We start from the raw sequence: 19,178 nt of genomic DNA, 5'->3' as shown, positions 1-19,178 counted from the left end.
GGTAATACTTTAAATTAAGAAATAATGATAGATTCACATGAAGTTGCAAAGGAAGTACAGATGATAAAAAGACTCACCCAGGGGATCCCTGGGTGGCTCAATGGTTTAGCACCTGCCTTTGGCCCAGGATGTGACCCTGGAGTTCCGGAATCGAGTCCCACATCGGGCTCCCTGCATGGAGCCTGCTTCTCCTTCTGCCTGTGTCTCTCTGTCTCATGAAAAAATAGATAAAATCCTAAAAAAAAAAAAAAAAAAAAAAGACTCACCCAGGGTGCCTGGGTCGCTCAGTGGGTTAAGCATCTGGCTTTTGGTTTCAGCTCAGGTCATGATCTCATGGGTCATGGAATCGAGCCCCACGTTGGGCTCCATGCTCAGTGTAGAGTCTGTTTGTCTCTCTCTCTCTGCTCCTCTCTGGCTTGTGCTTTCTCTCTCTCATACTCTCTCTCAAATAAATAAAATCTTCTTTAAAAAATTGAAAGACTTGCCTAATTTAAACTTTTTATTTTATTTTTTTTAAAGATTTTATTTATTCATTTATGAGAGACACACACACAGAGAGAGAGAGAGAAAGAGAGAGAGAGAGAGAGAGAGAGAGGCAGAGACACAGGCAGAGGGAGAAGCAGGCTCCATACCGGGAGCCCGATGCAGGACTCAATCCCGGGACTCCAAGATCACGTCCTGGGCCAAAGGCAGACTTAGACCACCAAGCCACCCAGGGATCTCCTAAACTTTTTTTTTTTTAAAGATCTACTTGATTTGGGATCCCTGGGTGGCGCAGCGGTTTAGCGCCTGCCTTTGGCCCAGGGCGCGATCCTGGAGACCCGGGATCGAATCCCATGTCGGGCTCCCGGTGCATGGAGCCTGCTTCTCCCTCTGCCTGTGTCTCTGCCTCTCTCTCTCTGTGTGTGTGTGTGTGTGTGTGTGACTATCATAAAAAAAAATCTACTTGATTTATTCATGAGAGACACACAGAGAGAGGCAGAGACATAGGCAGAGGGAGAAGCAGACTCCCTGCGGAGAATCTAATACGGGACCTGATCCCAGGACCTCAGGACCATGACCTGAGCTGAAAGCAGATGTTCATCCACTGAGCCACCCAGGTATCCCTAAACTTTTTTAAAAAATATTTTATTTACTTATTCATGAGAGACACACAGAGAGAGGCATAGACATAGGGAGAGGGAGAAGTAGGCTCCCTGTGGGGAGCCTGATGCAGGACTCTATCCCAGGACTTTGGGATCACAACCTGAGCCAAAGGCAGATGCTCGACTACTGAGCCACCCAGATGCCCAAGACTCACCTAATTTAAGAACAGGCGAGGGATTTGCATAGATGTCTCTCCCAGGAGGATACACAAATGGCCAATAAACACATGGGAAGATACTCACCATTATAGGTCACCAGGGAAATGCAAATCAGAACCGCATTGAGACACCACTTCATACCACTGGAATGGCTGTGATCAAATGGGAAATAGCAAGGAGTGTTGAGGACATGGGGACACTGGGACCCTCATACCTCACTGGTGGGAATGTAAGATGGTGCAGCCACTTTGGAAAACAGTCGGCAGTTCCTCAAAAGGTTAATCATAGGGGCACCCAGGTGGCTCAGCCGATTGAGTGTCTGACTCAATTTCAGCTTAGGTCATGATTTCAGGGTTGTCATATCGAGCCCTGCATCAGGCTTTGCGCTGAGTGGGGAGACTGCTTGCGATTCTCTCTATCCCTCTCCCTCTGCCCCTCTCCCTCCTTGTGCACTCCTCTCTCTCTCTCAAATAAATATTTTTTTCTAAAAAAAGGTTAATCATACAGTTGCCATTGAATCCAACCATTTCACTCCCCAGCATATAGTCAAGATTGTTGAAAACACAAAGACTTGGGGATCCCTGGGTGGCGCAGCGGTTTGGCGCCTGCCTTTGGCCCAGGGTGTGATCCTGGAGACCCGGGATCAAATCCCACGTCGGGCTCCCGGTGCATGGAGCCTGCTTCTCCCTCTGCCTGTGTCTCTGCCTCTCTCTCTCTCTGTGACTATCGTAAATAAATAAAAAAAAAAAAATTAAAAAAAAAAGAAAACACAAAGACTTGTATGTACATAAATGTTCACAGCTGCATTATTCATAACAGCCACAAAGTGGAAACAACCCCACTGTCCACTGGTGAACAGATGAGTAAAATGTAGGATGTCCAGAGAATAGAATATTATGTAGCCATAAAAAATAAAGTACTGATACATGCCACAATGTGGATAAACCTTGAAAACATGCTAAGCTAAATAAGCCAGACACCCAAAAAGCTCATATAATGTATGATTTCATTCATATGAAATGTCCAGAATAGGTAAATCCATAGAAACAGAGAGTAAGTTAATAGCTTCCTAGGGCAGGATGCCTGGGTGGCTCAGCAGTTGAGCGTCTGCCTTCGGCCCAGGGTGTAATCCTGGAGTCCTGGGATTGAGTCCCACATTGGGCTCCCTGCATGGAGCCTGCTTCTCCCTCTGCCTGTGTCTCTGCCTCTCTCTCTGTGTGTCTCTCATGAATAAATAAATCAAATCTTAAAAATAATAGTTTCCTAGGGCTGGGAGAAGGGGGAGTGGGGGAGTGACTGCTCGTGGGCACAGGGTTTTTTCTTGGAGGGTTGAGCATGTTCTGGTATTAGATGGTGATGTGAAAATACTAAAAATCAGTGAATTTATACTTTGAAAGGGTGAATTTTATAGTATGTGAATTATAGCTCATAGTAAAGCTGTTATAAAAGAGAGAGAGAGAGAGAGAGGGCAGCCCAGGTGGCTCAGCAGTTTAGCGCTGCCTTCGGCCCAGGGCGTGGTCCTGGAATCCCGAGTAGGGCTCCCTGCATGGAGCCTGCTTCTCCCTCTGCCTGTGTCTCTGCATCTCTCTCTCTGTCTCTCATTAATAAATAAATAAATACATACATACATAAATCTTTAAAAAAATAAATAAGAGAGAGAGAGAAGCCCCTGGATGGCTCAGTTGGTTAAGCATCCCGCACTGCACTTGATCTCAGCTCAGGTCTTGATCTCAGGGTGGTGAGTGGTGAGTTCGAGCCCCACCTTGGCCTCCATGCTGGTTGTGGAGCCTACTTAAAAAAAAAAAAAAAAAAAAAAAAAAAAAAAGATAGTAGGAGCGGCTTCCAAGCAATGTTTTTGTCAGTGAGGCAGCAGTTGAGGAGTTGTACACATTCTCCCCCCACCCCCGTTGGCAGTCACATGCCTACTACTATGCACCCTAGGGATGTGGGAGACTCAGGATCTAGCTGGCAGTCTAACTACCGCAGAGTGGGGAGTTCGAGGGTGTGTGTGACATGGTCCCTTGTCATGGAGGGGGCATTCCTTCTAGCATATTCCTTCCTCTTCATCCCCCACACCTCGTCAGTGCCATGTCTAATTTTTTCATCAGTGACTAACTCTCCATTGTGTCCCCTTCCCCCATCTCCAGCTTCTGCCCTGATTTGTCCTCTCTTTCGAGAGTCACTTCCCCAGTGTCCCCCGAGCTGCCATTCTTGCCCTCTCTGACCTACCCTCCCCACAGTAGCCAGAGGTGTTCCTGAAACACAACTCTCATTCTGTCCTGCCCCCCTCCTTAGCTTTCCACAGCCCCCTAGTGTATTATCTGGGTCCCACTAAACTGAGCTCTGGGAGGGAAGGCCTCTGTCTATACTCAGAGCCTAGAACAGTGCGGAGCACATACTAGGTGGTCAAATATTTATTGATTGCATGAATAGGGCCAACTGGGATGAGGATCAAGGAAGGCTGGGGGGCCTGGGGGGCTCAGTCGGTTAAGCGTCTGCCTTTGGCTCAGGTCATGATCACCAGGTGCTGGGATCTAGTGTTAGGATCCGAGTCCCTGCTCAGCGGGGAGTCTGCTTCTCCCTCTCCCTCTGCCCCTCCCCGCTGCTTGTGTTTTCTCTCTTAAGTAAATAAATAAAATCTCTGGGGGGAAAAGAGAGAGAGAGAGAGAGAGAATCAGGGAAGGCTTTTTGTGGAAGTGATATCTCAGGAAAGCTCTAAGACCTGTCTCCAGGTGCGCAGGGAAGGGTAGGCAGGGCGTCCCAGGTAGGAGGAGCCGTCCGTCGGTGCCAAGCCCTGACTGTTGTTGCAGAGCTGGGGTCTGGGCGGGAGTGGAGGGCTGGGGAGAAGCTGCGGGGGGCGGGTACAGGGGTGCGGGGGCTCATCAGAGCCTGTCTTTCAGACGAGCGCGAGGCCGTGCAGAAGAAGACCTTCACCAAGTGGGTGAACTCGCACCTCGCCCGCGTTGGCTGCCACATCGCGGACCTCTACGCCGACCTCCGGGACGGCTTTGTGCTCACGCGGCTCCTGGAAGTGCTGTCCGGGGAGCAGCTGGTGAGGGGACCCGGGGCCCGGCGGCGGGGGGCGGCCCTGGGATCCCGGGCAGGGCTGTGACCCCGGGCGGCTAACTTCCCAGAAGGGCGGGTGGGCTAGCGCCCCCGTTATCCAGGGGGCGGGGCTAAGGCGCGGGGCGGGGCCTGGTGAGCCTGGGGGCGTGGCTGGGAACTGCCGCGGGTAACAGGGACCGTGAAGGCCGCGGTTCCTGCGGACTCGGGGCTTGGGATGGGGAGTAGTGCTGTTGCAAGACGTCTGGCTATAAAATAGGGGCAGGACCCTGTTGCAGGGGGTCTATGGATGAGGGTGCCGTGGTCATCGGGAGGGGAGGCCCGGGTCATGGAACTATGGGGAACGAAACAGGACCCTGGTATGAGTCTGGCTTGTGTGGGTTGCAGCTGTATTTCTGGGCTTGGGTGAGGCTTCATCGCAAAGGGTGGGATTCTGAGGGAGCTAGAGATTTATTAAAGGAGCTCAGAAACCGTGAGTGGCACGGCTATAGAACAGAAACAAACGCCCCTGGAAGTAATAGTGCAATAAACGAGGGGAGACCTGGGGGAATGGGCGTGGCTCCAAGCAAGGGCCCGGCGGGGAGGCAGGGGGTGTGTGGCCATGGAACTGGGGGCCACGCCGAGGGGGCCTGGACAGAGATCCAGGGGGAGGGACGAGTTGCAGCAGATTGCTGAGGCTTCTTAAGAGGTGTGGCTACCAGGTCGGAGGCGGAGCTTCAGTAGAGTGGGTGGGGTCAGGAACTAGAATAAGCCTAGAAGGGACGGACCCTTGAAAGGGGTCTGGCTCTGGGAAGGGGCAGGGCTCCTTCAAAAGGATTGGGTCCTAGGTCTTTGAAAAGACGGGGGGGGGGGGGGGGGGGCGTGGCTTGGGCTTGGCCATCCAGGAGGCTTGGCCGTGAGGGGCGGCGTCTTTGGAAGGGGTGAGGCCTGGGGCACAGGGGACTTGGCCAGGCTGTCCACCTCCCAACGCGCCTGCCACCCTAGCCGAGGCCCACGCGCGGTCGCATGAGGATCCACTCGCTGGAAAACGTGGACAAGGCGCTGCAGTTCCTGAAGGAGCAGCGCGTGCACCTGGAAAACGTGGGCTCGCATGACATCGTGGATGGAAACCACCGGCTGACTTTGGGGCTAGTCTGGACCATCATCCTGCGCTTCCAGGTGATCCCCAAGTGACCCCTGCCCGGCCTTCCCCCCACAAGGTGTGGCCTTAGGAGGGCATCTCCCACTCTCATTCATTCATCTCAAAAATTTTCCCAGTATGATGCGGGAATCCTATTCCAGGTGGTGGGGGTGAAAATTATGATAAAAATAACAATCATTATCACTACCGTCACTATGATAATTTATTTATACGTTTTTTTACTCCATTCCAGGCACTGTTCTAAGCACTTGGCATTTAATACACACAACAACCCCATAAATTAGGTACCGTTTATTACATTTTATGGTAAGGAAAGTGAAGCCAGAGAGGAGAAATAATATGTTCAAGGTCATACAGCTGGATAGTGGAGCTGGAATTCAAATCCAGGCAATTTTACTGTTCAGAAGCAAAATGGACAAATTTTCTTCTCTTTACTTTCTTTTTTTTTAATCAACAAGCTTTCTGCCTTTATGGAGCTTACGTTGTGGTGGGTGAGACAGACAATAAACCAACCCTTAAGTAATTAAACTGGAGGTATATGAGAAAGGCATCAGCTCTAGGTAAGAGCTTTGCAAAAAAGAATACATTATGATAAGGCAGTAAAAGGAATACAAAATATCAGGTTGACGAGATTTTAGACTTGGTTGGAGAAGGGCTCTCTGAGAAGCTGGTGGTTGCATAACATGAAGATGAAGGGAGAAAGTATCCCAGGCAGGAGGCACAGCATATGCAAAGGCCCTGACTGGGGCAGGAAGGAGCTGGAATATTGGAGTTATAGAATGACCACTATGGCTAGAGAATAGGAAGCAAGGGGGAACCTGGGAGGAGATGAGGTCAGAGGAGTTGACAGGGTCTAGGTGATCTGCGATTAGCAGATTTTATTCTGTTTGAGATGGGGAGAAATTAGAGAGTTTTATCAAGAGGATGGCATAATCAGATTTAGACAGATCTCTTTGCATTGGGGGTGGTCGTCAAAATTGGGGGCTGGGAGGCCAGGGAAGAGACTGGAACTGGACTGGGAGATGCTGGGGCCACCCTGAGACAGTCCAAGGAGGAGGAATGGGTTTGAGGGACAACTCGGGACATGATGGTGGTAAAGGGTCTAGGACATCAGGATGAACATTTAGCAGTTCATTGGATCATGGGAATAGAGCTCAAGGGACGGGTGGGGGCTGGAGACAGACATGGGTATTGCCAAAACAAAATCAGGGAACAAGACTGGGGGTGAGGGATCACTGCTGGTGGCTGGAGCCCTTCCCTAGAGGTTGGGACCTCCTGGGAACCTAGTTTTTTTCCCTTAGAATCCAAATGCCAAACTCAGCTCTTGAGTCCAGGACCAAAGTCTCAAATACCCATTTGAGGCTCTTGAACCTGCTTTAGATTCTGGGTCACTAAGGACTTTATTAACACCTACTAAGTGCAATATAGCAGGAAACAAACATCCTGTGGTCCTGGAGCTTTTTTTTTTTTTTTTTTTTAAGATTTTATTTATTTATTCATGAGAGACACAGAGAGAGGCAGAGACAGGCAGAGGGAGAAGCAGGCTCCCTGCGGGGAGCCCAATGGGGAACTTGATCCTAGGACCCCGGGACCATGACTTGAGCTGAAGGCAGACACTCAACCACTGAGCCTCTCAGGTGCTCCTAGTCCTGGAGCTTTTACAGGTTAGTGAGAGCATTAGTTGGCTAGGGCTCCTGTAACAAAATACCAGACTCAGTGGCTTAAACAAACAGAAATTTATTTTCTCAAGTTCTAAAAACTGGAAGTTCAAGATCAAGCTGCCAGCAGGGTCAGTTCCTACTGAGGCCTCTCTTCTTGGCTCACAGATGGCGACCTTCTCTGCATCCTCACATGGCCTCTTCCCTGTGTGTGCACATTTCTTGGGGTCTCTTCCTCTTCTTATAAGGACACCAGTCATTTTGGAGCTCCACCTGTATGGCCTTACTTAACCTTAATTATCTCCATAAAGGCCTAATTTTCAAATATAGTGATGTTTGGGGGTCAGAGCTTCCACTTATAAATTTTGAGGGGGGCACAATTCAGTCCACAATGAGGAGACAGTAAATCAGATGAATAAAGAAAATGTAGAGATGATGATAGATGCCAAGGAGATAATAAGGCAGAAAAGGAGGACGTGAAATTTGAGTAGACATACTTTGATTTAAAATCAAGTGGTTGGGGGGATTCCTGGGTGGCTCGGCAGTTTAGTGCCTGCCTTTGGCTTGGGCGCGACCCTGGAGTCCCGGGATCAAGTCCCATGTCAGGTTCCCAGCATGGAGCCTGCTTCTTCCTCTGCCTGTGTCTCTGCCTCTCTCTCTCTATATATATATCTATCATGAATAAATAAATAAAATCTTTTAAAAAATAAAATAAAATAAAGTGGTTGGGGCTCAATCAGTTAAGCAGCTGCCTTTGGCTCAGGTCATGATCTCAGGGTCATAGGATTGAGTCCCACGTCTGGCTCCCTGCTCAATGGGGAGCCTGCTTCTCCCTCTCCCTCCGCTGCTCCCCCTGCTTGTGCTCTCTCTGTCAAATAAATAAATAAAACTTAAAAAAAAATAAATAAGGGCCCCTGGGTGCCTCAGTGGTTGACGGTCTGCCTTTGGCTCAGGTCATGATCCCAGGGTCCTGGGATCCAGTACCGCATCAGACTCCCTGCAGGGAGCCTGCTTCTCCTTCCGCCTATGTCTCTGCCTCTCTCTATGTGTCTCTCATGAATAAATAAATAAAATATTTTTTTTAAAAATAAATAATAAAATAAAATAAAGTGGTTGGCAAAGCCCTCACTGAGAGGTGACAAGTGAATCAAGACATCAAGTTGGGGTGGAGCCATGTGGGCCCCTGAGGGAAGGAATGGCCAGTGCAAAGGCCCTGAGGCAGGAGGATGCTAGTGATTTAATGAAGAGGACAGCAGGTCTCTAGAGCAGAGTAGGCTGCTCCAGAGTAGGTTGAAGATGAGGTCAAAAACTTCCTGAGGGGAAATTGACTTTTGCCATGAGTGAGATGGACACCCTGAGGGTCTTGAGGCTGAGAGGCATGTGATCTGATCCAGGTGGTCACAGGGTTCCTCTCTGCTATTAGAATAGACTGTAGGGGCAGGAGCAGGGAGACCAGCCTGGAGGTGACTGCACTAGCCCAGGCTGGAAATGATGGTGGCTTGAATCAGGGAAGTGGCCCAGAAACCAAAGTATGGAGGCCTCCCTAGAAACTGAGACCCTAGTCCACAACTACCTCCCCTAATTGTAAACATTGCAAAACACTCCAGATCCCACTCTCCTCCTCCTGAACCCCCAACCCCAGCCCAAAGCTGCCTCCCTCATCTCCTCTGTCACCTACCACCCTCCCTGGCCGCAGGGTACGCCCGTGGCCCCCAGGCTCGTGTCCTCCAGGTCCCGGCAGCCATGTTGTGTCTCCTCACAGATTCAAGTCATCAAAATCGAGACTGAGGACAACAGAGAGACCCGCTCAGCCAAGGATGCACTGCTCCTGTGGTGTCAGATGAAGACAGCTGGGTAAGCACACATTCCCCCTGCCCCACCAGGCCCCTAACCTAATCTTGAGGGTTCCTTCTGGGACTGGAGTATAGGGGACAGCCCAAGCCCTCAGGGTCAAAAGTTACATCTGAAGTTAGTGAACTGGTAACTCTTCTGACCTTGACAAATAAACCCCTGTAACAATCTGGAAGGTCTGGTTCAAATGTCCAACTTGGGCTCCTCGGAGCACCATGCTGGATAGTAGTGGACTGTCCCCATCCTGCCCCCTTCGGTCCCCCCACCTCAGGAGGCCTCATGTGCACCTATGTGGACACCCCAGCCCTATTCCTGAGCTGTGGCCGACCCCCACTCCGAAAGCAGCCACCTCTCAGCCTAAGAGTGTGCACAATGGGGCTCGGGCAGCTCCCGTGAGGAGTTCAGGCTTCTGGTACCTTCAGTGGGGCTGAGAAGGGAGCTGTGTAGCTCTGCTGGGGAGTCCCCAAGAGCCCCAGCTCTCCACCCTCTGCCCTGGGGGGGGCCGTGGCCTGGAACTCAAGGGCTCCTGGAGAGCTGCCCCTGGGAGGAAGAGGGGGCAGGTATGGATGGAGACTGGGCTCTCTGGTGCTCAGCCTTCTGGGGGCCGGCTGGCTGGCTCTTTCACTGTGTCTTGTGTTTACTTCTATGTCTGCTTTCCCTTGTTCCTATCTCTCCCTCCCCCTACCCTCTCCCCCCTTCTCTCTCCCTTCTCATCTCCTCCCTTCCCTTCTTTCTTTCCCCATCTCTGTCTGTATCCTGTTTTCTCTCCGTCTCTCTTTCTATCTCCCTGCCATCTCCCTGCCTCAATTGATCTATCTATCTATCTATCTATCTATCTATCTATCATCTATCATCATCATCATCTATCCACCCTCCCATCCATCCATCCCTGTCTATCTCTCTCTCTCTCTCCCTTCCTCCCTCTTTTTCCTCCCAACTATCTCCATCTCTGCCTCTGTCTCTCCTTTCTATGCTTCCAGTTACCCTGAGGTAAACATCCAGAATTTCACCACCAGCTGGAGGGATGGCTTGGCCTTCAACGCGCTCATTCACCGGCACAGGTACCCACTGACCTGGCGCAGCCCTGCCCTGCCCTGCACCCCCACTCCGGGTCCCTTGGGTACACACATGCCTGTACATGTGTGCATGCAGATGACACACATAGATGCGAGGACCCATCCCTTCATACGCACGCCCTTCACACTTATACAAGGCACACACCCCTGCAGAACCCCATCCAGGCCATGTACTCTGTGTGTGCATGGAAACACATGTACGTACCATCATGCAAATGTGTATACACACTTATACTCATGCACATACACAGCCCATGCCTGCTACTTCCAGGCCCCCAGGGCAGAGAGCTCACTCCCCCTGGACTGTCCTCTCTGGTGTGGGCACAGTGCCCCCTCTCATCAGAAAGTCTTTCTTCTAGGGGAGCCCCAGAGCCCCCCTTCTGTTTCCCTACACACCTACCTTTCACACCTGACGGCCTGCCGCTGAATTGGCTGAGGGGTGGGTATCCAGACAAATTGCCCCCATGTCATGATCATCCACATGACAGATTAGGGAAACTGAGGCCCCAAGCCTGGGAAAAACATGCTCTAGTGTGGTGGGAGTGGAACCCAGCCTTTTCTGCCAGAGACACATGTTCACTCACAAGCCTTGCCTGTCATGCATACGCACCCATACACTTGGGGAGACCCAGCCCGACCCCCACAGCCAGAAACCCACCAGCTCTACCCAATGGCAAGATTGGTTGAGCGCTTCCTGTATGCCTGGGATTGTTCTCGGTGCTTTCAATAAGTCATTTAATATTCAGTGAGCCTGAGGCACCTGGGTGGCTCAGTGGTTGAACGTCTGCCTTTGAATCAGGGACTGATCCTAGAGTCCTGGGATAGAGTCCTGGGATCGAGTCCTGCATCAGGCTCCCCACAGGGAGCCTACTTCTCCCTCTGCCTATGTTTGCCTCTCTCTATGTGTCTCTCATGAATAAATAAATAAAATCTTAAAAAAATATATTCAGTGAGCCTGTGAGACAGATGCTAGTAGTCTAGTAGTATTATCTCCACTTTACAGATGAGAAAACTGAGGCATGGAGAGACAAAATAGCTTACCCAGTGTGACAGCCAGGAAGTAGTCGAGCTGCAGTGTGAGCCCCATGGGCTGGCTGTAGACCTCACACTTTGAACTGCTGTGTAATAATACTGTTTAGAAACATGCTCAAGTAGACATGTGTGTTGTAAAGTCATTGTACACATGCCCTCATGCAGTTGTCACAGCCACAGAGGAATGCACAGACATGTACTGGCACACACCTTTCCCCTGGGCCAGGTGGCACCCCTCCTGCCCCTCGTCATGGTGGGGGGCGGCGCTCAGACAAGGATGGTGGCTCTCTGCCTGCTTGCCCACTGGCCCTGGAGCCTGCCTGCTGCCTGCCCACTCTGTGTCCCCACCCAGGCCCGATCTCGTGGACTTCAGCAAACTCACCAAGTCCAATGCCAACTACAACCTGCAGAGAGCCTTCCGCACAGCTGAGCAGCACCTGGGGCTGACGCGTCTGCTGGACCCTGAGGGTAAGCCCTGCACAACCCCAGCCCGACTAACTCTTGGGGGGACTTCTGACTCCAATGCCCACATCTACTCCATCCTGCTGCAACCCCATCCCAAACCCAAGGCGCTTGAAGTCCCAGCTCCTAGCCCCTCCCCTTCCTCATCTCCAATGCCTCCTCCTCCCTGGCTTCCAGTCCCTTCCTTGGCATCTCCATCTCCAACCTGAATCCCACCTTAACCCTCTCCCCTTCCCACGCCCACTCCCATCCCCAGTGAGCTCCCCCAAGCCCAACCCCCTTCCCTCCCTAGCCCCACCCCCAAGATTATCCCCCATCCCCATCCCCTGACTTCAGCCTCCCTCCTAATCCATGATCATGCCAACACCAATCTCCCCAGTCTCTGGAATAACAGCTGTTCCCTTTCTCTGAGCATCTGATGTGCCAAGCACATGGCCAGGGATTTTATTGAAACTTCTCCCCTTCATCCTCACGCTGACCTGGTTGGATAGAACTTATCTATCCTGTTTTTTTTTTTTTTAATTTTTATTTATTTATGATAGTCCCAGAGAGAGAGAGAGAGAGAGAGGCAGAGACACGGGCAGAGGGAGAAGCAGGCTCCATGCACCGGGAGCCTGATATGGGATTCGATCCCGGGTCTCCAGGATCGCGCCCTGGGCCAAAGGCAGGCGCCAAGCCACTGCGCCACCCAGAGATCCCTCTAGCCTGTTTTAAAGTGATAGAGATGAAAGGCTCAGAGATATGAAGTCACTTGCCCAGCATCACACTGCAAACCAGCAAATGGGACTTCTGTAGTCTGTGCTCAGTGCCTGCCTGGCACATAGTGTTTGGTGGCTGTCAGTTTCATGAGTTGGTGAAGAGTAAAAGGCCAAGTGTAACACTGTGCATTCAGTGGGCAGATCAAAATGATCATTGGAATTCATTGAGTTTCTCCTCTGGGCCCAGGGTATTCTTTCTAATACTTATAGGGCTCCCAGGTGGCAGGTACTGTCCTTACTGTTATAATGGAGAAACTGAGGCTTAGAGAAGTTAGGCCTATTTCCTAAGGACATGCAGTGAGTAAGTGGTTGAACAGGGATTCAAGCACATGCTTCCTCCAAAGCCCATGTCCTTGACCTCTGACCTCATACACCATTAATACATTTAACAAATATTTATTGAACTCTTACAGTGTGCTGGGCATGGCTAGAACAATGGTGAAAAAAGATAGGCACAGGGAGGCCTGGGTGGCTCAGTCGGTTAAGTAGCTGCCTTCTGGCTCAGGTCATTATCCCAGAGTCCTGAGATTAAGCACCCCCCCTCCCCCAGTCAGGCTTCCTGCTCAATGGGGAGTCTGCTTCTCCCTCTCCCTCTGCTGCTCCCCCCTCCCCCCGCTGTGCTCTATCTTGCTCTCTCTCTGTCAAATAAATAAATAAAATTTTTACAAAGATAAATAAAAAAAATATTTTAAAAAAGAAAAAGACAGGCACAGCCTTTGTGCTCATGAAGCTTGAACTCAAGATAAGGGCATGATCGCATAAATGAATATTTAATTGAAAATTATAAGTTCCAGGAGGAGTTCCAGGATAAGATGCCATGAGGAAGACTAACGGGGGGGGGGGGCAACTCTTCACAGGCTGAACAGGGAGGCTTATCTGAGGAAATGTGAGTTGAGCCCTGAAGGATGAGTGGGAGTTAGGCACACAGAAGAGGGAACATTGTTCTATATAGTGAAAACAGCATGTGCGGGCAGCCTGGGTGGCTCAGTGGCTTAGCGCTGCCTTCAGCCCAGGGTGTGATCCTGGAGTCCCGGGATCGAGTCCCACGTCTGGCTCCCTGCATGGAGCCTGCTTCTCCCTCTGCCTGTGTGTGTCTCTGCCTTTCTCTGTATCTCTCATGAATAAATAAATAAAATCTTAAAAAGAAAAGCATGTGCAAAGGGCCTGAGGTGGAAGGTAGAGTGGTATGAAATAACTATGGCTAGTTTCTCTATGGTGGTTTGCATATGTTGGGTACTGTTTAATCTCATGAGGTAGATCCCTATTTGGCAGATACAAAAATTAAGGAACAGAGAGTTTAGTTATCTTGCCCAAGGTCACACAGCTAGTAAGAGTGGGCTCTCCCTCCCTCCTCCCAGTCCCTGTCAGAATGCTCACCGACATGCTTCCCCGCTCTCCTTTCCCCCCAGATGTGAACATGGAAGCTCCAGATGAGAAGTCCATCATCACCTATGTGGTGTCTTTCTACCACTATTTCTCCAAGATGAAGGCTCTGGCTGTCGAGGGGAAGCGGATCGGGAAGGTTTGGGGAGCCAGGGGAAGGGGTGGATGGGAGCTTGGGAACCACCTGGGGGCACATCTGGGATGAAGCTGACCCCATCTTCCTTCGCCGGGCCAGGTCCTGGACCAAGTGTTGGAGGTGGGGAAGATCATTGAGCGCTATGAGGAGCTGGCCGCCGAGCTGCTGGCCTGGATCCACCGCACCGTGGGCCTCATCAGCAACCAGAAGTTTGCCAACTCATTGAGTGGGGTGCAGCAGCAGCTCCAGGCTTTCACGGCCTATTGCACACTGGAGAAGCCAGTCAAGTGAGGCCCAGCTGAGGAGGGAGGGCAGCAAGTGGAGGTGTGGAGGCGGGGTTCCTGAGCTCAAGCCCCTTCAGGTTTCAGGAGAAGGGGAACCTGGAGGTGCTGCTCTTCAGCATCCAGAGCAAACTACGTGCCTGCAATCGTCGCCTCTTTGTGCCTCGGGAGGGCTGTGGCATCTGGGATATCGACAAGGTGAAGTTGAGAGTATGGGGAAGAGGCAGGGTGACTCTGTGCGGTTGTGTAGGTTGTGCACTGCTCAAGGGAGCCATTTATATTGTAGACGCCATGGATTGGGTATTTGTCCTGACAGCCTTCCAGCAGGAAAGTGTCATGAAGGAGCAATACATTTTTCCCCCAGTTTACACGAAGGTGCTGTGAATGCTAGGAGTCACCTCTGACAGAGAAGCCAGGGCCATCAAAGTGGGGGGCGTTGTTGGGGTCTGACTGCCTCCTCCCATCTCCCTAGGCCTGGGGCCAGCTGGAGAAGGCAGAGCACGAACGGGAGGCTGCTCTGCGGGCTGAGCTGATCCGGCAGGAGAAGCTGGAACTGCTGGCTCAGAGGTTTGACCACAAGGTGGCTATGAGGGAGAGCTGGCTGAATGAGAACCAGCGCCTGGTCTCCCAGGTACGGCATTCAGGGCTCGGCTCTGGGGGCAAAGGAGGGAGGGGCAGGGCTGGTGGCCCTGGGACCAGAGAGGGAGTCTCCCTCTCCTAAGCGAGACAGAAGTGTTGGATTAGTCTCCTAGGTGGCAAGTGAGGGTGGGAAGGGAGAGCTGGTCTCCTAAGTGAGCGGTGGGGGAGGGGTGCGGGCCAGATCTCCAAGGTAACAGGAGAGTGAGGTTGGTCTCCAGGGTAACTAGAGAGGACAGAATTAGTCTCTTCAGGGATAGGGAGACTATTTAATTAGACTAAGTGACTGAGGAGGTTGTATCTGGTGTCCAGGGTAACTTGGGAGGATAGACTTGGTCTCCTAAGTAACAGGGAAGGGTAGGCCTGGTCCCCAGGCTCTAGGGCAGTGGTAGGATGGGGACCGTTTCCTGGGTGATGAGTTTAAGGTTAGAGATGTGATGAAGAAGTGCAGGGCTGGTCTCCAGGGTAACCGAGGAAGATGGAGCTGGTCTCCAAGGTAACCTGGGCTGGTGCAGCAGGGGCAGGGTAACAGGTGCATGGCTGGGGCAACATGGGTGAGCACCCGTGGCCTGCCCTGCCCTGCCCTGCCCCAGGACAACTTCGGGTATGAGCTGCCAGCAGTCGAGGCAGCCATGAAGAAGCACGAAGCCATCGAGGCGGACATTGCGGCCTATGAGGAGCGGGTGCAGGGCGTGGCCGAGCTGGCCCAGGCACTGGCAGCTGAAGGCTACTACGATGCCCGGCGCGTGGCGGCCCAGCGTGACAGCGTCCTGCGCCAGTGGGCCCTGCTGACCGGGCTGGTGGGCGCCCGGCGGACACGGCTCGAGCAGAACCTGGCCCTACAGAAGATCTTCCAGGAGATGGTGTACATGGTGGACTGGATGGAGGAGATGCAGGTGGGCAGGACCTGGAGCCCAGGGCTGTAGACACTGAGTGTTGTCGGGGAGCTGAAGAGGGTTGGGGAGAGAGATGGGAAGAGATGGAGACAGAAAGGCATAGGTGAGAAAGAGGTGGAGTCAGAGGGAGGGAGATGCTAGAGCCCAGGAACATGGAGAGAGGGGAGGTGGAACACTCAGAGAGAGAGAGAGAGAGAGAGAGAGAGAGAGATGCTGACAGGGACAAGGCGATTGAGACAGAGATCAGAGTTCAAGGGATGGGTTGGAGGAGCTGAAGAGTAGTCCAGACAGGGACAGTGCGGAGTGGGCCTGGCCTGAGGGCCAAGGCCAAACATGTGCTCAGTGCTGCCCCCTCTTGTAGGCTCAGCTGCTCTCCCGCGAGTGTGGGCAGCACCTGGTGGAGGCCGAGGACCTGTTGCAGAAGCACGGACTGTTGGAGGGGGACATCGCGGCCCAGAGTGAGCGGGTGGAGGCACTCAACGCTGCTGCCCTGCGTTTCTCTCAGCTGCAGGGTGAGTTTAGGGTGGAGACTTTCAGGGCTGGAGCTAATAGAAACAGAACGACTCTGTAAGAGACAGTAAGAAGGAGTGAGCTCCCTGTCTTTGGAGGCATCCAAGCACAAAATATATTCACATTCCAGCAGGGATATCATGGGGGAAATTATTGCCTTGGGTGGAGGTTAGACCACATGACTCCTTCCTGCTTTGAGATTCTGCAGTAACATTTACATTTTTATCAAGCACTTGTGTAAAACGAAGCCCTTCACAGCCAAATCTCAGTGAATGCTGTAAAACGTCTGTGTAAGGTAATATATAGTCAGGGCCTGTTTGGCAGCAAATAATAGAAACTTGGTTCCGTTAGCTTCTGGGGAAAGGGGGAGTGTCTTGGCCAATGTAACTAAAAGTCCAGCCAGGGAGGGGCAATTCGGCTTCAGGCATGGCTGGATCCAGGGATTGTCCAATAATGCTTTGAAGACTCCATCTCTCTGATTGTCGTATCTATGTTTGTATCACTCATGGGCGGTCCCTCCCCTTATGTAAATCTGGGATTATTCAGCCCCATGTTTACATCCTAGCAACTTAGTGGACCGAACAGGAGACAAGCCCCTTTGCCCCAATATTTCTGACAAATGGTTCAAGGAGAGCTTTCATTTCCCCACTGGGGGTTCCATCCCCTCCACTCAGCCAAGCATTGTAACTCCAAGCCCTACAGTGAGCTAATTGGCCACATCTATGTGACATGCCCACCCCAGCGCCAAGAGTGGGGTCGGCTCTTTCCAAAGACTTGGACTGAGGAAGAGGAGGGTGGAAGCCATTACCAGCAGCAGGGGGTGGATGCTGATAGGCAAAACCAAGACTCGCTCTAAAAAGGTTGTCATTGTACTGATGTCAACTTCCAGTCACAGTCCACCAGGAATCCCCCTGTTGTCAGACTGAGTTGGGGTTGTTGGCTCTTTGCACACACCCTGGGGAACCATGGGGCCTCTCAGCAGGAGGATGTCAGGATGGGCTTGTTACAGGTTGTGGGCTTGTGTTAGGTGATTTGGGGAATATTTATGCGGTGTGTTTTGCTGCGGATTGAATACTTCTAGGAGGTGGGAATAACTAGGTGATGGCTCATCTTAGTCATCGTTGTCCAGGTGGGGGGTGGGAGGAGAGGAATTGGCAGCCATCATTCACCTGAGCTGGGGCGGGGGGATGGGTGGTGGCTTCTGTGGCTTGCACAGTGACCTCTTTTCTGTGTGTGCTCAGACACAGTTATGGGAGGGTCTCGTTTCCATGCCACTCCCTCGTGGTCACAGAGTGGCCTTGCCTGAAGTTGCTGTCCTGCGAAACCGTGTATGCAAGCTGTGAGTGCAGACAAGACTGCTTTTTGCTTTCTTGCAAAAGAAAAGGAAAGGAAAGGCCCAGAGCCATCGAGCTAAGAGGCTTCCAGGCACCTGTTGCACTCCTGTGTCTGGAGCCACAGCCCTTTGGAATCCTGAAGCATCAGTAGAAAAGGCAGGGCCTGTCTGGCTTGCAGACAGGGGGTGGTTCTCACTCTTACAGGCTGGGTCAAGTGTTGGAGTTTCCTTCCACGCCCCATAGGACATGCCCACCCTGGCTCAGCCCATGTCCCAACCTCAGGAGAGGCTGTTGGGACCCTCTCCTTCTCCTTAGGGATGTTGTCTTAGAAGGCTCCCTCTGTCTTCTCCTTGTGAGATCTCGATGCCTGGTGGCAGCCAGTGGCACCATACCAACAGCAAAGAGGCTGGGGAGGGGGGTATGTTATGGTGATGAGAAGCAGCGCTGCCTGACATGTGGTTTAGAGGGTGGCCTCCCTGATCTGTCACTTCTCAGCTGATCCTGTGCAAGTGGCTTCCTTCCCAGAACCTCAGTTTCTTCATCTGTAAGATGGGGCTAATAAGGATACTGCCCCACAGCGTGGTTGTGAGGATGAGATGACGTTATGCCAGAGTCAGGCCTGGATACACGAATGCCTTGTTGCTGTTGATTTTTCAGTTGGATGCTTTGGTATTTGGGTCAGTTTCAGTGAATGTCCAGAAATCTGGAAATGGCACATCCCATCTAGGGCAGTGGCTCTCACAGTGTTTTGACCCACTAAGAAATACGTTTACCTCCTGACCCAGAGTTCACACGCACATGTGCATACACAGGCACAAAGGTTTTATGAAACAATGCTTCCCCTTGCCTTCTGTGTTGCATCCTGATATTTTCTTTTCTTTTTTTTTTTAAGACTTTATTTATTTGAAAGAGAGCAATCACAAGCAGGGGGAGCAGCAGAGGGAGAGGGAGAAGTAGGCTCCTCACTGAGCAAGGAGCCTGATGTGGGACTCGATCTCAGGATTCTGGGATCATGACCTGAGCCAAAGGCAGATGCTTAGCTGACTGAGTCACCTAGGTGCCCCACATCCTGATATTTTCTGTTCATTCTATTCTTATTCCATTAAAGAAATGCTGGCTGTGAGCCATTAAGTTATTTTCATAATTCTCTGGTCACAAACCAGAATTCTAGGAGGAAGGTGAACTCTTTGAATAAAAAAGGGAGTTCAGGTCATCACTGGAGTTAAGAGATAAGGCAACAAAGGATAAAAGGGGGAACCCAGAAAATGACTCAAGAATAGAGATATTTCCGGTTGCTTGGCTGGCTCAGAGGGTAGTAAGTTTGAGCCCTAAATTTGGTGTAGAGATTACTTAAAATAAAAATAATAGAGATGTTTCATTTGGTCCAGTCCTGGAGGAATACAATTAACCCTAAAATATACAGATTTTAGGATTCTCTGAATCTCAGTTTCCACCCATCATTCAATCAGTACTAAGTCACTGTTTTTTTTTTTTCTTTCTTTTTTTTTTTAAGATTTTATTTTATTTAATCATGAGAGATACAGAGCAGGAGAGAGAGAGGCAGAGACACAGGCAGAGAGAGAAGCAGGCTCCATGCAGGGAGCCCGATGTGGGACTCGATCCAGGCAGGGTCTCCAGGATCACGCCCTGGGCTGCA

At 51.4% G+C, this 19,178-nt stretch overlaps 1 protein-coding gene across 2 annotated transcripts in view; it reads left to right on the top strand.

The window, feature by feature from the left end:
* The window catches only part of SPTBN4 (spectrin beta, non-erythrocytic 4), a 76,608-nt gene that overhangs the window by 13,204 nt on the left and 44,226 nt on the right, over positions 1 to 19,178 (top strand). For both annotated transcript variants that reach the window (XM_077851242.1, XM_077851248.1), the window contains exons 4-14: positions 4,205 to 4,356; positions 5,352 to 5,525; positions 8,929 to 9,020; positions 9,998 to 10,078; positions 11,478 to 11,593; positions 13,755 to 13,867; positions 13,964 to 14,151; positions 14,226 to 14,343; positions 14,618 to 14,776; positions 15,375 to 15,677; positions 16,039 to 16,189. In XM_077851242.1, the coding sequence (XP_077707368.1) occupies positions 4,205 to 4,356; positions 5,352 to 5,525; positions 8,929 to 9,020; positions 9,998 to 10,078; positions 11,478 to 11,593; positions 13,755 to 13,867; positions 13,964 to 14,151; positions 14,226 to 14,343; positions 14,618 to 14,776; positions 15,375 to 15,677; positions 16,039 to 16,189 (1,647 nt within the window). The remainder of the gene's footprint in view (positions 1 to 4,204; positions 4,357 to 5,351; positions 5,526 to 8,928; positions 9,021 to 9,997; positions 10,079 to 11,477; positions 11,594 to 13,754; positions 13,868 to 13,963; positions 14,152 to 14,225; positions 14,344 to 14,617; positions 14,777 to 15,374; positions 15,678 to 16,038; positions 16,190 to 19,178) is intronic.

Source organism: Canis aureus, chromosome 1 (genome assembly GCF_053574225.1).
Source record: "Canis aureus isolate CA01 chromosome 1, VMU_Caureus_v.1.0, whole genome shotgun sequence".
Lineage (NCBI taxonomy): Eukaryota > Metazoa > Chordata > Mammalia > Carnivora > Canidae > Canis > Canis aureus.
The sequence above is the reverse complement of the archived record's forward strand: the minus strand, read 5'-3'. Positions and strand labels throughout refer to the sequence as shown.